Source organism: Pelophylax lessonae (genome assembly GCF_965119305.1).
Source record: "Pelophylax lessonae genome assembly, chromosome: 2".
Taxonomy (NCBI): domain Eukaryota; kingdom Metazoa; phylum Chordata; class Amphibia; order Anura; family Ranidae; genus Pelophylax; species Pelophylax lessonae.
This window is the reverse complement of record NC_138769.1, coordinates 614925627-614940440: the sequence shown is the minus strand read 5'-3', so window position 1 is coordinate 614940440 and position 14814 is coordinate 614925627. Positions and strand designations below refer to the sequence as shown.

The 14814-nt window shown below is 41.6% G+C and overlaps 1 protein-coding gene across 1 annotated transcript in view; it reads left to right on the top strand.

The window, feature by feature from the left end:
• RDX (radixin) overlaps positions 1–14814 on the top strand; it is a 384898-nt gene that overhangs the window by 176606 nt on the left and 193478 nt on the right. The window contains exons 4-5 of the mRNA XM_082244940.1: positions 2238–2333; positions 10257–10531. Coding sequence (XP_082101066.1) covers positions 2238–2333; positions 10257–10531 — 371 coding nt within the window. The remainder of the gene's footprint in view (positions 1–2237; positions 2334–10256; positions 10532–14814) is intronic.

Here is a 14814-nt window from a genome sequence, read left to right as displayed (position 1 = left end):
TTGCTACACAAGGGTGAGGTTGTTTTCATGTCTCCTCCTTCCTGATGGTGGGTTGTCATCCGCCTTAATCAAGATTTTGTCCATCCTTCCTTATGTCCTGCTCTGAAATATTCTAAACAAGTTTCCCTGCACTGTCTGGACATAGTGCATGCTGTGTGAATTTAGTGTTTCATAGGCCTTTCAGCTATTAGGCATCGGCTTTGCAAGGCTGCACCTGGGCTTCTGTTCACAATTTTTGTTAAAGCGGAATTAAACCTCTGCCAAAAAACAGTTTAACCACTTAAGCCCCGGAGGATTTGGCTGCTAAAGGACCAGGGGTTTTTTTGCGATTTTTTTACTGCGTGACTTTAACGGACAATTGCGCGGTCGTGCGACGCTGTACCTAAACGAATTTGACGTCCTTTTTTTCCCACAAACAGAGCTTTCTTTTGGTGGTATTTGATCACCTGTGCGATTTTTTGATCACGCGCTATAAACAAAAAAAGAGCGTAAATTTTGCAAAAATAACAATATTTTTCACATTTTTTTATATGAAATTCCCCCAAAAAAAAAGTAAAAATCAAAATTTTTTAACATTTTTCGGCCAATTTGTTTTATGCTACCTATGTTTGGTAAAAAAAATCGCAAAAAGCGTATTTTGATTGGTTTGCGCAAAAGTTATCGCGTTTACTAACAAAGGGAAAGATTTTTGTCATTTTTGGTGTTTTTTTTTTTAACGCGTAATGGCGGCGATCTGCGATTTTTTTTTCGGTACTGCGACATTGCGGCGGACAGATCGGACCCTTGACTGACATTTTTGACACTTTTGGGGGTACCAGTGACATTACTGCAGTAATCAGTGCTATACATATGCACTGTTACTGCAAAAATGACACTGGCAGGGAAGGGGTTAACTTTATTGGACAGGGAGGGGTTAAGTGTGTCCTAGGGGCGTGCTTCTAACTGTGTAGGGACATTCCTATTGGTGTAAAAGCAAAGATCAACCGTTCTACATAGTAGAACGGACAGATCTTCACTTTTACACAGGGAGAACTGACAGGCAGCTTGTTTACACAAGCTGCTCTGTCTTTCTCCCTTCACTGGAGCGATCGCAGTGTGACCGGCGGACATCGAGTCCGCCGGTCACACGCACTGACTTGTCTGTGAACGAGCCGCGGCGGGCGCGCGCCTCGGCGGGCGCGCGCCCGCCCGCGATAGGCTCGCAAGTCAGTGACAGGCGAGTGACGTACCGATACGTCACTCTGCCTGGCTGGGGCTGACCGCCGCAGTATATAGTCGTGAGGCGGTCGGCAACCGGTTAAATTGGACACCAGGAGCTTTTTAACATAATGTGCTCATATGCACAGCTTATTAGCATGTTATGGTCATATTACCTGGCAAGTCATCTTTCCCTGGTCATCTTCTAGGTTCTGACTTTTTGGCCGCTTGGTTGGCCACTCTACAATGACATCATTCCTGCACATGGGAGTCACATTATCACAGCAAAGATTGGTGCTGTAAATGTATGCTTCCAGGCAGGGAAAAGGGTTTTTGATGGAAGAGACCAATTATTTATTTTTTATTCCACTTTAGGTTCTACCAGGTGGGTGTTCAGGCCTCCTCTGATGCCAGTTTTGGGCTTAAGGTGCCATGAGCTGCCTCCGGAGTCTGTCAAGCCCTTCTGGACTTTATAAGTTATGCATTACTGGAATTTCTTAATGTCCAATTAGAAACGGTCTATACTAGACATTCAGTATTCCTTCCCTGCTTCACCGACATCAGTGTGCCTGTCCAGCCAAATTTGGCTGCTTAGAGGCTCTTCCTGGTATTGGTGTCTGTGCAAGCAGCACAGCCCTGACCCTGTACTGCCCCACCCTTTATCAGGCCCCATGTCATCTATGATGTCATATGTTTTAGCATTAATGTGAGAATTGGATCATTTTTATTTTATTTTTTTTATCATTCAAGCCGCTGGTTGTACAAAGGAAAAAAACAAATGTATGGGCTTCCTGCCTTATTATGAAGTGCAGCACACTAATCCAGGCAGCGATAAGCATTTGGAAAGTAATTTAAGAAAAAACATACTTCAGTCAGGTTTTAGATTCTTTTGGAATCTTGCAACAATATTGACACAGAATAGCACAGGACAAATGGTAATATCATTATATGGTTTTCTGAGCCACAGACTTCCATTGCCTAAGATTATTACTGTGTCAGAAATGTTGTCTCTAAAAGTCGTATTTTTGTCTCCTTTGTAGGTAGTAAAGACGGTCGGTCTGCGTGAAGTCTGGTTCTTCGGGCTGCAGTATGTGGACAGTAAAGGTTATTCAACGTGGCTAAAGCTGAATAAAAAGGTTATTTTTATTGGTTGTTCTGATGTATCCCTTTAGCATTTTTATTCATTCAGTCTTTTGATTAGCGTTTTAATTACAAGCCTGTTTACGTTTATTTTTAGATCTGCAGTTTGTCAGATCAGGCTGGCTAATTTTAATGTGCTTTGATCTTTGTAAAAGAATTGAATGTTCAGCCTTCCATGAGTAAATTAAGCCTATGGTTTCTTCAGGTTAAATGTATGAACAGACCTTAAAAGTCATCTAGATCATGGAATCACTTATTGTCTGTAGGACACTTGCAGACACCAGGTCATTGGGGGTATTGCTATCAGACCAGTTTGAAATCCTTATCCGATAACTCTTTATCCTGATAAACCAGATGTGTGAAAACCAGGTACCCCCTGCCCCCCAAAAAAGTGCATTATGTGGCAGTGGAGGGGGGAAGGGTCCAAATAAGTGGAGCTTCCCCTTTTGGGTGGCGCTCTGCTTTCAGATCACATTGCTATCATTAGGTGTCTGAATTAGTCTAGTGTAAATAATGGACAAGAAGAAAACCTGTACATAATATATGAACTGCCCAGCCACCAACGGGATGGTTCGATATAGGTAAGGGTCCTTACCCTGCTAGCCAATTGAAATTTTAAGCGGGCATGCCTGGCTTCTGTGGGAGCCTCAACCCTCCAGTACTTTTCTAGCGTTTGGGAACTAGATATCAAATCTAAAATACATGAAAAAAACTAGAACTGAGGCAAAGTGTTTGCAGGGGTCAGAATATTTTTTACGGTCTGTAATGTGAAAAATCCCTCCTGTAATGTGGTCTATGTGGGATACCAGGAACCACAGTGAAAGAATGGTTTTGTGGTCATCATAATCTACAGAATTCAGATTCTTTAGGGTGGCCTATTAAGTTTCTTTTCACTTTTCTCACAATATCATATTGAACTTGTAGAAAAAGTTATCTTGTATGTTTTTTTCTTCTGCAATAAATGAAAATCACAGAACTATTCCAGGCAAATTGTAAATTCAGTCAGTAAGTAGTCAGTGAGCTACAAACTCAGATAAATTCTGCAGTTGTCCTGACTTCACAAAGTTTAGTATGTTCACAGAAAACTTTATTAATGGTCTTAAATCAGTTTTATTTTTAAGTGTATTAATGTTTTTACTCACACAGGATTCTAAGCCTTGCTTCTTGCCATTGAACTCAAAAATGTCAGAGCCTTCATGGGCAGCCAAAGCAGATAGTTTGGCTAAGTGTCCAGAAGGAGGTAGGGCTTATCCTTTAATGCAGTGGTCCTCGGGCCCACTAACAGGCCAGATTTTAAGTATTACCTTGGGGAGATGCAGACTAGAATACTGCAATCACTGAGCAGCAAATGAGATCACCTGTGATGTAATTTAGTTATCTTGCAAACCTGGGGAATAAAAAATGAAAGGGGCCAAAGAAAAGCCTCTAAAGAACGGCTGCATAAAGGGATGCTCAGACCAACTTTGTATGAATAATCAAAAATTCTTTATTAAGGATCAAGGTGACACATTGTCTAAAAATTAACCCCATCATAGGGGAACAGTGTACAAAACATGAGAGGATACAGAAAATAAACTGACCACACACAAGACATAAAACCAAAAAAGAAATCACACATACAAGGCCGGCCTCACACATACACTGGAAGATCAGACCAGCAATAACCGGAGTAAGCTGCATACATTCCAGCCGGGAATGTTTGAATGCTGCTATCTCATCGGTTTGCTGGTCGGCATGCCACAATGATATAAAATACCTGGTATGATATATAACCAATATAGCTGCACCAATGGTTCAAAAGGTTGAGAACTTCAAACTTTAAACTCTAATTTTGTCAACCCTAAAATTCAGAATATACTGTGAACTGTTGCCATGCAATGCAGATCTAAACCCATACACTTCTACTGACATTGAGAGGCATATAGGCTCTAAATTATCAACACGATTTCACCATGAAAAAAGGGAATTTAGCTCGAAGTGATAAACCGTTGGAGTTTTGAAAAAGAATAATAATTCCCTCGAAAACAAGAATGGCCTCTGTATGCCATTCTTTGTTTTGGGAATTTGTCTAAATAATGCATCGGTATCTCCAAGCTGTATGTGCTGTTGACGCAAGACAACTAATAATAATGTGATTAATTTAGCACCAAAGGTAATCAATAAACTGCATGGTGAATGCGACAATTCCTACACTGTTTAAGTATGCTATTTTTCTTAAGCCTTTGAGTGGTATCTGGTTATTTATTGAGCCGCGGTTGATCGTTTTGGAGCCACGCCATGTATGACAAAAGAATACCTAATACTGTGCATTACCTATTTCTTACCACATGATGGTGTTTTTCCATCCGGTTTTTAACTAAGCGGGAGGCTGTAACAGAGGAATGGCTGTAACACTGCCACCTGATGGCAATCTCCAATCAGGCCATCTCCCTATTTATTTTCCTCCCTTACGTTCCAATGACGTCCTGACGAAGCGTGCGTCACGCACGCGAAACGCGTTGACGTCACACGCCGGCAACACACTACCCGGAAGAGCCACCGCTGCGTTCCAGCCTCCGTCCAGAGCGTTGTTCGCCTGCAATTTTCAGAACACGCCATCCCCTCGTGGCATGTCGGAGCGGAACTTTTAATGTCTGGGCCGTCACTTTAAAATTACCCCAAGGAACTATGCAGATGTCCCTTCATTCAAGACTTCCAGTGCATGGTGAGCATAAGCATTTATTATAAAGGGGATAGAGAAAAGGCCGTGACCACCAAGCTGACCCAGCCATACAGTGGATATATGCCAATCAATTCACGGCCGTCACCTGGCCATTGGCACAATTGACCAGTATGGGATACAGCTTATGTTTGGTGTGAGCCTGCGCAGTCTTCCCCATACACTGCGTCTCTCCCTTGCTCCCGCACCCCTACTCACCATTACAGCAAGAGACTCTCTGCCATAGGGGTTCTAAGTTGGCCCGATTATGCAAACCAAACGTTATTTGAGGATTTGAACTTCATCTTTTTCAAGACACTAGCCATCATCCATGTCAAGGACTGGCTCTATTTACAGTTTATATTAATCGGTGTGCAGACATTCCTCTAGATGCTTCCCTTTTTTCATGGTGAAATCGTGTTGATAATTTAGAGCCTATATGCCTCTCAATGACAGTAGAAGTGTATGGGTTTAGATCTGCATTGCATGGCAACAGTTCACAGTATATTCTGAATTTTAGGGTTGACAAAATTAGAGTTTAAAGTTTGAAGTTCTCAACCTTTTGAACCATTGGTGCAGCTATATTGGTTATATATCATACCAGGTATTTTATATCATTGTGGCATGCCGACCAGCAAACCGATGAGATAGCAGCATTCAAACATTCCCGGCTGGAATGTATGCAGCTTACTCCGGTTATTGCTGGTCTGATCTTCCAGTGTATGTGTGAGGCCGGCCTTGTATGTGTGATTTCTTTTTTGGTTTTATGTCTTGTGTGTGGTCAGTTTATTTTCTGTATCCTCTCATGTTTTGTACACTGTTCCCCTATGATGGGGTTAATTTTTAGACAATGTGTCACCTTGATCCTTAATAAAGAATTTTTGATTATTCATACAAAGTTGGTCTGAGCATCCCTTTATGCAGCCGTTCTTTAGAGGCTTTTCTTTGGCCCCTTTCATTTTTTATTCCCCAGTTACATTAGGCTGCGGTGGCTCCCCACTTATCATTTGAGACCCTCTTGGACTACCATTGGGTCTACTGACGGGTCTGTGCCCAGGTAATTTAGGACACAGCAGTCTCCATTTTGGGTGCTCTTCTTATTTATCTTGCAAACCTGGCCTGTTAGTGGGCCCTGAGCACCGGAGTTGAGGACCACTGCTTTAATGGGTCAAAGTCCTATTTACTGCCTGGGCCTAGGATCCTAACGGCTGCACAAGGATCTAAAGCCCCGTACACACGTACGGATCGTCGTCATACAAACGTTCGTCTTTTCTCCCAAGGATGTCGGTGTCTGTTGAAAAGTGCAAAGACAGCACAAGGACAGCACAAGAATTTTGTCCGCAGACTTCAGCTGACTGCAGAAGTGATGTCATGTAATGGTTAACTTTCCCTGTGTTTTTTATTTTCTGAGCATGCCCAGTCTTGCAAATCTGCGGTCTGTCGGCTGATTTCTGTACTGACAGGCGAACAATCATCCGTTCTGGTGTCCGCAGACAAAAATTTTCATGTTTGCAAGAAAGACTCTTGTCCGCGGATTGTGCGCAGACAGCTGTCGGAGGCACCATACTAACACGCATACAATCGGCAGATCTTTCGTCCGCCGACGTTTGTATGACGACGATCCGTACGTGTGTACGGGCCTTTACACTAGTAGAAGTGCTCAAGTACTTGCAGGCACCCTCAATTTCATCTAACAAGAGACATCAGCACAAGGGATACAGCCTATTTGACTAAGTTATGTCTGTTGTGCTGATGTTTGTGTTTTTTTTTTTTGGCTGCACATTAATAGGCTTATATATGGCCAATCTTTCAATACAGTGTGGTAAGAAGCAATGAGATTATCCCAGATGAGAGCTGCAATAGGTGCACACAGCCCAAAACTCCAGAGCAGAGACCCTATTTTATAATTCTCAAGCAATGAATAGTGAGTGCACTGTTGACACCAGATAGCTGAACTGGGTGTGTGCAAAACTAAGGATTAACAACTGTATATAGTCCATACAGTAGAGAATTGTGTAATATGTAAAAAGAAAAAAAAAATGGCAAGCATATAGGACTTTTATTTGAACAGATTTTTGAATAGATTGTTGTCTTTACTCTTGTTTCGCCTTGCCAGTCTAATAAAATTTTATCAAGTGATTCTGCCCAATATTTTGGTTTGTTTTTGGTAATTGCTGAAGAGTTGAATCCCCTCGCTGTCTCTGGAACTCTGGTGGTGACATTTGTGTGGGAGCTCCAGGTCTGTACAAGGGAGTCTCTACGGAGTTTCTAATTAACTTCAATTTATGGAGGACTCCTGTAGCAGGAATAGTAAGACTCCAAAGGTTGGAACGGTTGTGGTGGCATCTGTCTATTGGTATACCTGGAAAAAAAAAATTGATATACACTGCTCAAAAAAATTAAAGGAACACTTTGAAAGCACATCAGATCTCAATTAGGAAAAATATCATGCTAGATTTCAGTACTGATATGGACTGGGTAATGTGTTAGGATTGAAAAAATGCCACATCATTTGATGGAAATGAAAATTATCAGCTTACAGAGGGCTGCGTGCAAAGACACCCTGAAAATCAAAGTGAAAAAATAATGCAGCAGACTAATCCATTTTGCTGAAATTTTCATTGCAGCAACTCAAAATGGTACTCAGTAGTTTGTATGGCCCTCATGTGCTTGTATTCATGCCTGAAAGCGTGCTCCTAATGAGAAGGATGGTGTCCTGGAGTATTTCCTCCCAGGTCTCCAGAGCATCACAGGGCTCCTGAACAGACTAAGGTGCAACCTGGCGGCGTCGGATGACCGACACATAATTTCCAATGTTCTGTTGGATTTAGATCAGGCGAGTGTGGGGGGCCATTCAATGGTATCAATTAATCCTCCAGGAACTGGCTACATACTCTCGCCATATGAGTGCCAGGCATTGTCTTGCACCAGGATGAACCGAGGACCCACTGCACCAGCGTAGGGTCTGACACTGGGTCCAAGAATTTCATCCTGATACCTAGTGGTAATCAGGGTGCTATTGTCTAGCCTGTAGAAGAGGTCTGTGCATCCCTCCATGGATATGCCTCCCCAAACCATCACTGACCCACCACCAAAACCGATCATGCTGAACGATGTTACAAGCAGCATAACATTTTCCACGGCTTCTCCAGACCCTTTCACATCGGTCACGTGCTCAGGGTGTACCTGCTCTCATCTGTAAAATTCTCAATTCTGGTGTTCAATGGCAAATGCTAATCGAGCCCTCAGGCCCACCCTCATAAAGTCTGTTTCTGATTGTTTGGTCAGAAACATTCACACCAGTGGCCTGCTGGAGGTCATTTTGTAGGGCTCTGGCAGTGCTCATCCTGTTCCTCCTTGCAAAGAGAACTGGTCCTGCTGATGGGTTAAGGACCTTCTAAGGCCCTGTCCAGCTCTCCTTGAGGAACTGCTGATCTCTAGGAATCTCCTCCATGCTCATGAGACTGCGCTGGGAGACACAGCAAACCATCTGGCAATTGCACGTATTGAAGTGCCACCCTGTTGGAATTGGACTACCTGTAGTGTCCAAGTATCGCTCCATACCAGCAGTGACACTGACCTTAGCCAAATGCAAAAGTAGTGAAAAACAGTCAGAAAAGATGAGTAGGGAAAAATTTGTCAGTGGCCATTCACCAGTAAAAACATTCATGTTTTTGAGGTTGTCTCATTATTGCCCATCTAGTGCACCTGTTAACTTCATTAACACCAAAGCAGCTGAAACTGATTAATAACCCCCTCTGCTACTTAGCTGACCAGATCAATATCCCAGGAGTTTAGTTAACTTGATGATATACTCTGCCTAAAAAGTATTCCTTTAATTTTTTCTGAGCAATGATTATATATATATATATATATATATATATATATATATATATATATATATATATATATATATAATATCTCTTGTCTATATCTCCCGAACCAGACATAACTTTATCAATGTTCTTTTCCTTATTACGTTTTAGGTGATTTTATGCTCTAACCTTTTTTAGAAAGTGTCCCTTAACTCAACTTTCCAAGACCGACACTAACATTTTTGGCTGTAGACTAGATTTGCTAGCGCATCAAACCTATGGCCCTATAAATTTACGAAGGGTCTTCGTGCTGGCAACCTATGTCAAATCTTGTCCATACGCTGTACACGTAATGTTTGGGCTAAATGTGTGGGGACCACGGATTACACACTTTTAATAAGCCAAGCCACCTGCCAACATGAAAACCTCAATAGTGTTATTTACATGTTTTCTCTGAGTAATGGTGGCAGTCAAGTGTACATTTGCGCTGTACACATGTAAACATTATCACAAACACATGTTTGTTTTTTCATTTTTGGTTTACACCGCATTACACTGCCAACTAGCAGAGACCAGTGTGTATGGGTTCATAGAATACAATACTGCTGGCTTCAGCCCTGTATAAATTGGATCGGTATTAAGCAATGTAATGTATGCCTGTGTGCTTGAGCTCTTAAGTGACCACCTTATTCCCTAGCTAAATGGGTGTGTGTGTCCCCTATAGTCTTTTACTACTACTCCAGAGTCCATTAGATTTATAAAAAAAAATAGATTGTAAGCTTATTTACTGGAACACTGTAAATTAGTGAATGTTTTTTCAATGTATTATCTGTTTCTACATATCTTTGAATAGAAGTGAGGTGCAGTGAAAGTGTGTTGAGGATCAATATGTATGAACACTAAGCAAAGCAATAAGAAGGTAAAAGCGCCAGGTACAAACATTTTTTAAGTCTTCCATGCAGATTTCTTTATGTGCACACACTTATGTCGCCCTGAACGCAGATCATAGTCCATGCTGTCGTCTTGTGTGATAGCTGCATGATTTTGTACACATCATGAAGTCTCATGGTAAGAATTGGCATGTTTCTGTCACTTTCAGCCTGCCTTGTTGTGACCATTCCACAAACAAACCACATGGTAACCACACCAATGTATGAGCATATGCATACCCTCATGATTTACCTACAATGGGTATAATCTTATTTTGTCTAAAGAAACAACTTAGTCTGTGATGTTTCTTATTGACCAGATTCAAGTCTGCACTGGAAAATGGATCTGTGGAATTAATCGTTTGCTATGGGGCAACACAGGCACGTCTTTCAATTACATGGATAAACAAACACGGATACAAAGCCCTCTGATTAATAGATGCTCATTTATGATTTTTTTTTTTTTTTTTTTTTTAGGTCACTCAGCAAGATGTTCGGAAAGAGAACCCTCTGCAGTTCAAATTCAGAGCTAAATTTTTTCCAGAGGATGTATCAGAGGAGTTAATTCAGGATATAACCCAGAGACTATTCTTTTTACAAGTTAAAGAAGCGATTTTAAATGATGAGATTTACTGTCCTCCTGAGACAGCCGTCCTTCTAGCTTCCTATGCTGTGCAAGCCAAATATGGAGATTACAGCAAGGATGTCCACAAACCAGGTTACCTGGCCAATGACAGGCTGCTTCCTCAACGGTAAGCAAAGCACACACGATATAAGGTAACTCATTCACCATAAACAAGTGTGTGCTTCTATTCTTCTAATAAATGGAGTGGCCTGGTATTTTTCCTTGTTATAGGAGTATTGATTCCCATGTTCTTACAGAATGAAAATCAAATGGAATCTGAAAATAACATGCCCTGCTTTACCAGGATCAATGCTGTGAGCGTCTCTTGCAGGTGATGCACAAAAGCTCGAGGTCACTAGCACAGTTTTAAAAGCACAATCTGTGAACCAATTTCCTTTCATAAATGTGTCAAATTCAATCCCTTTGTTTTGTATTTATTAGATGTTTATTCCTAGAATTGTAGCTGGCTGTAATTTCCTCTCATCTGTGTTGCTATATTTAACTGATTCTCTTCTTTATGGGTTCAGTAAATTTCTTCTAATATTGTTGAGAAATGAAAACCTGTATGTCTGCATGTTGTGTATTTAGGAGACCCATTACTGTATATAGCAGACTGTCGTCATATGTGAAGGCTGGTTGCTCGCAGCTTGTGAAAGTGAAAACTTTGACCTCATACTTTTCTTGAGTTAGCCAGCCAAATGCTTTTTATAAAAATGCAGCTTCTTCCTTTCATGCTGATTAGACACAGGGCAAGCACTGAGGCAAAGTCTCACTTTGCAAGTGGGAGCTACCTTAGGTGCAGAGGTAATTAGGCCCCTGTAAAATCCCCAGTTTTGAATCTTGTAAGATTGAGGGCTGACCTCATCTGCTAAGCAACATTGCCACTCTTTCCCACCATACAGTGTTGAGCATATCCTGCTGCTCCAGCTTAGTGCTCAGTCCTTTCCTACTGCCCACCTATGCTGGCTTTGGTCACCTGCAGTCAATCAACCTTCGCCTGCTTCATCTGTATAGGTTTTCTGAGTACCTGAGCCTTTGCCTTGTACCCTGAGCCTTACATTGCCTTATTGCCATGCAGTCCCCACATGTCTAATTCAAGACCCATGCCAGCTCATACTTATAGCTCCAGTGCTACTTCCTACTGATGTGGCCAACCTGTAGCCAGGAATCCGTCTGCCCTCTGCTCCTAGAGTATATTCTGTTTTGAGTCGTCTAGACTCCATTGGATGTGACCAATTCCTTTTGCCTTTTCAACATCAGCCACTGACCCTCTGATTCTGAGCCACTTCAGTCTTTTTCTGATGAGCTTTCCTGCGAGAGTCTCAGTCCTTTGCTATAACTCCCAAATAGGAAACTGTATTGGCACTTATTGATGTAGTGCCCACCACTCTGAAACTAGATCAGACTTTTGCTTTTACCCGTGCTATTTTTAACTCCGAAGACCTCAGACATACGCAGTGTACCCATTGTTCATGTTTTCTCTATGGAAATTGAAAACGCTCTGACAAGATGTTTTGCTCAACCCACTGGTCTGCCCAGCTGTTGATCTGGCAGTGTACTGTCCTTACAAAGTGACCACCATGCTGGTGGAGGTTGCGCCCGTTTTTAAGGACTCAACCAATACACGGAAGCCCTCTCTAGGAGAGCAGCCCCTGCTCCCCATCCCATCTTGGATATGAGTTTGCTTTGCCAAACCCGGGATGACTGGTTGAATTTCCTTGAAAGAGATTGTACCACTGCTGCAGTTGAGCTCCTGGTCATAGAACCTATGGAGTAAATGGTTGTAGCTTTAGGCTACAACTGTGATAGGCTACTGGAGGTTTCCAGTCTTATCTCCTGCTTGGGTTTCCTGTCCATGTACACGAAGAGAAGGCTTTGGGGGTGCTGGAAAGCAGAACCTGCATCCTAGAAGTGGCAGCTCTGCATGGCCTTTGAGGGACAACGTCTTTGGATTTACTATGGATACCTTTGTCAAAGACACTACTAGTGGCAAAGGTACCAATCATCTTCAGCAGATGAAGCCTAGGAAACAGACTGCAAAATCTTCTCCCTCTCCATATCAATTAAGAACCATCAATTTTGTTTCCCCACTCCTGCACCATCCACGTCCATTTCCACTAAGCTTGACTCCCAGTCCACCCGCAAGGTCTGGTTCTCAAGTCCGCAAAATCATCATCATCATCTTCCTCAGCACTATCGAGTGGAGAGTGGTTTGCAGATTGCCTGGATGCAGGAGGTGATCTCAAAGGACTATGCGCTGGAGTTTTAATTCCTCAGTTTCTCACCCTGAGCCTTCCCATGTCGCTACATAGAATAGCAGATCTGGTGCGCCCTCTCAGGTCTTCTGGATCAAGATGTCATTGGCAGAACATTTTCTGTTTTTTTTTTTTTTTTTTAAAGCCTCTTCCCCGTTCCAAAACCCAAAGGGTCCTTCTTGGATCTATCTGATAGAGCTTGCAATGACTGTTCACTCCACAGGTTTTCTTTTCTTGTAATTCTTTATTTCAGACAAAAAAGAATAACCCAATGTGTACAGCATATAATGTGGCTACATGGCATTCGGCAAAACTACGTAGACACAAAATTGTGACCATTCTAATCAGCAAAAAAACAATAACTGCTCTGCTGCGGGCTGAAGTTTTTTTTGCAGTAGAATGCCATAATATCCTGCTTATGGAAAGTTGGCTGGTCAGCAGTGGAATCATGTCTAAATTTCATTTGCAACTTTAAACCGGTACAGTACAAATGTCAAAGACAACATGCAAGTAATAGGCATAACGTCCTACCGGATAGTCTGTCTCAAATTGGGTATCCCTTAAGACACCTAATACAGGGCAAGGGTAGTAGGATTTATAGTAAAGAAGGGGGAGTAATAACCAGAAAGGTGAGAGGGGGGTGTAAGGCCACTCCTTGACCCCCCAAGGTGGGAAAACCCAGAATGAAATGCTGGGGCAGGACTCAATGTTTTTTGAATGGCGGGCGTCTCTGGGACTGAATCCTTAAAGGCAGTCATCCTAGTAGAATTGTGTGTGTTGTCTGGAGACATACTTTTCTGTTATGGGAGAGTGCATGGGAATGCTGTCCAGGGAAACCAAGTGTTATGCGATACTCAGTAAAATATAGTGTGACTCTCGCGCTATCAGGGTATATTGAAGGTATATGTCCCGATACGTCACTTACGGTTTCCGGGTATGACCAGGGGCATTGACCCGGAAACCGTAAGTGACGTATCCGGACACGAACAGACTTGACTGTTTTATCGCTGGAAAGTCTTTGCTAAATGGAAGTGGATATTTAATTTCATACATAAAGTTAGGAATATACTACACCATGATGGCCTTTTCTATTTATGATCTTGAGCTATAAGGACCCTATATCAATGTATTGAAAGTCAAATGGTTCCCTATTTCATCAAAACAGAGCATACTCTGGAGGATTAAAAGCCAGCCAACCTGCAGTACCCACATGCTTTGCTAATTAAAGCTGGAGGTGAGCAGTTAGTTACACACTTAGGTGTTGACACTGAAGAGCACTCATGATCACTGGAATAAGGGTGGAGGATTCTAATATAATTCAAGGACTTCACTTTTAAATGAAATATATTTTGAAGATTCACCACTATTAATATAGTGTTTGGACACTCGGCACAATTGTTTACACCTTATGGTTTTGAAGAACCACTTATTCTATATATTGTTGGGACACTCAGCACTATTGTTTGCACTTTATATTCTATTCAGAGTAGAGTATCATTTATATTGTTTTTTTTTTGCACTCATTGTGACTTATGCAATTTTTTTATGTATCAACTGTTTAGCACCTATGCACTTTAATCTATACAGTTGGATCGATGGCACTGAGATCTGTTTTGCACATTATGCACTGTTGATAGTGTCATTTATACATTGGAGCACCTTTTCTTTGAAATTTTGTATTTGATATATATGATATATAATTTTATTATTTATAGTTCTATGGATATTTATCCCTGTGATTACTTTTAACACTTTGAGGTTTATTTCAACCTGTTTAACCCCAGGAGCGCAGTACTATGTTACTCATTGAAGGATTATGCAATGTTTCTTCACAGTTGTGGAGCATAGCGGTCAGTTCTTCCATGTTGTTAATTTTGTTTATTTTAGAAATCCACATGCGGGTTGTTAAGGGACACAGATTTTCATAGCAACAGAATACAGGCTTGTACAGTGTTAAGTAGCTGAGCAGTCAAGGAATTGTGTTAATGTGGAGAAGAAAGCCCTGAGGGCTAGACCCAAGATCTACAGAACTAACTAAGGATTAAGGTGTTAATTAGGAGTTAAATAACGGCTAATAAAATGTGGTAAAATTATGCTTGCGGTAAATCCGTTGTGAAAGTGCAATTCATTAATAATTTTGCGTTCAGTGCCAAAT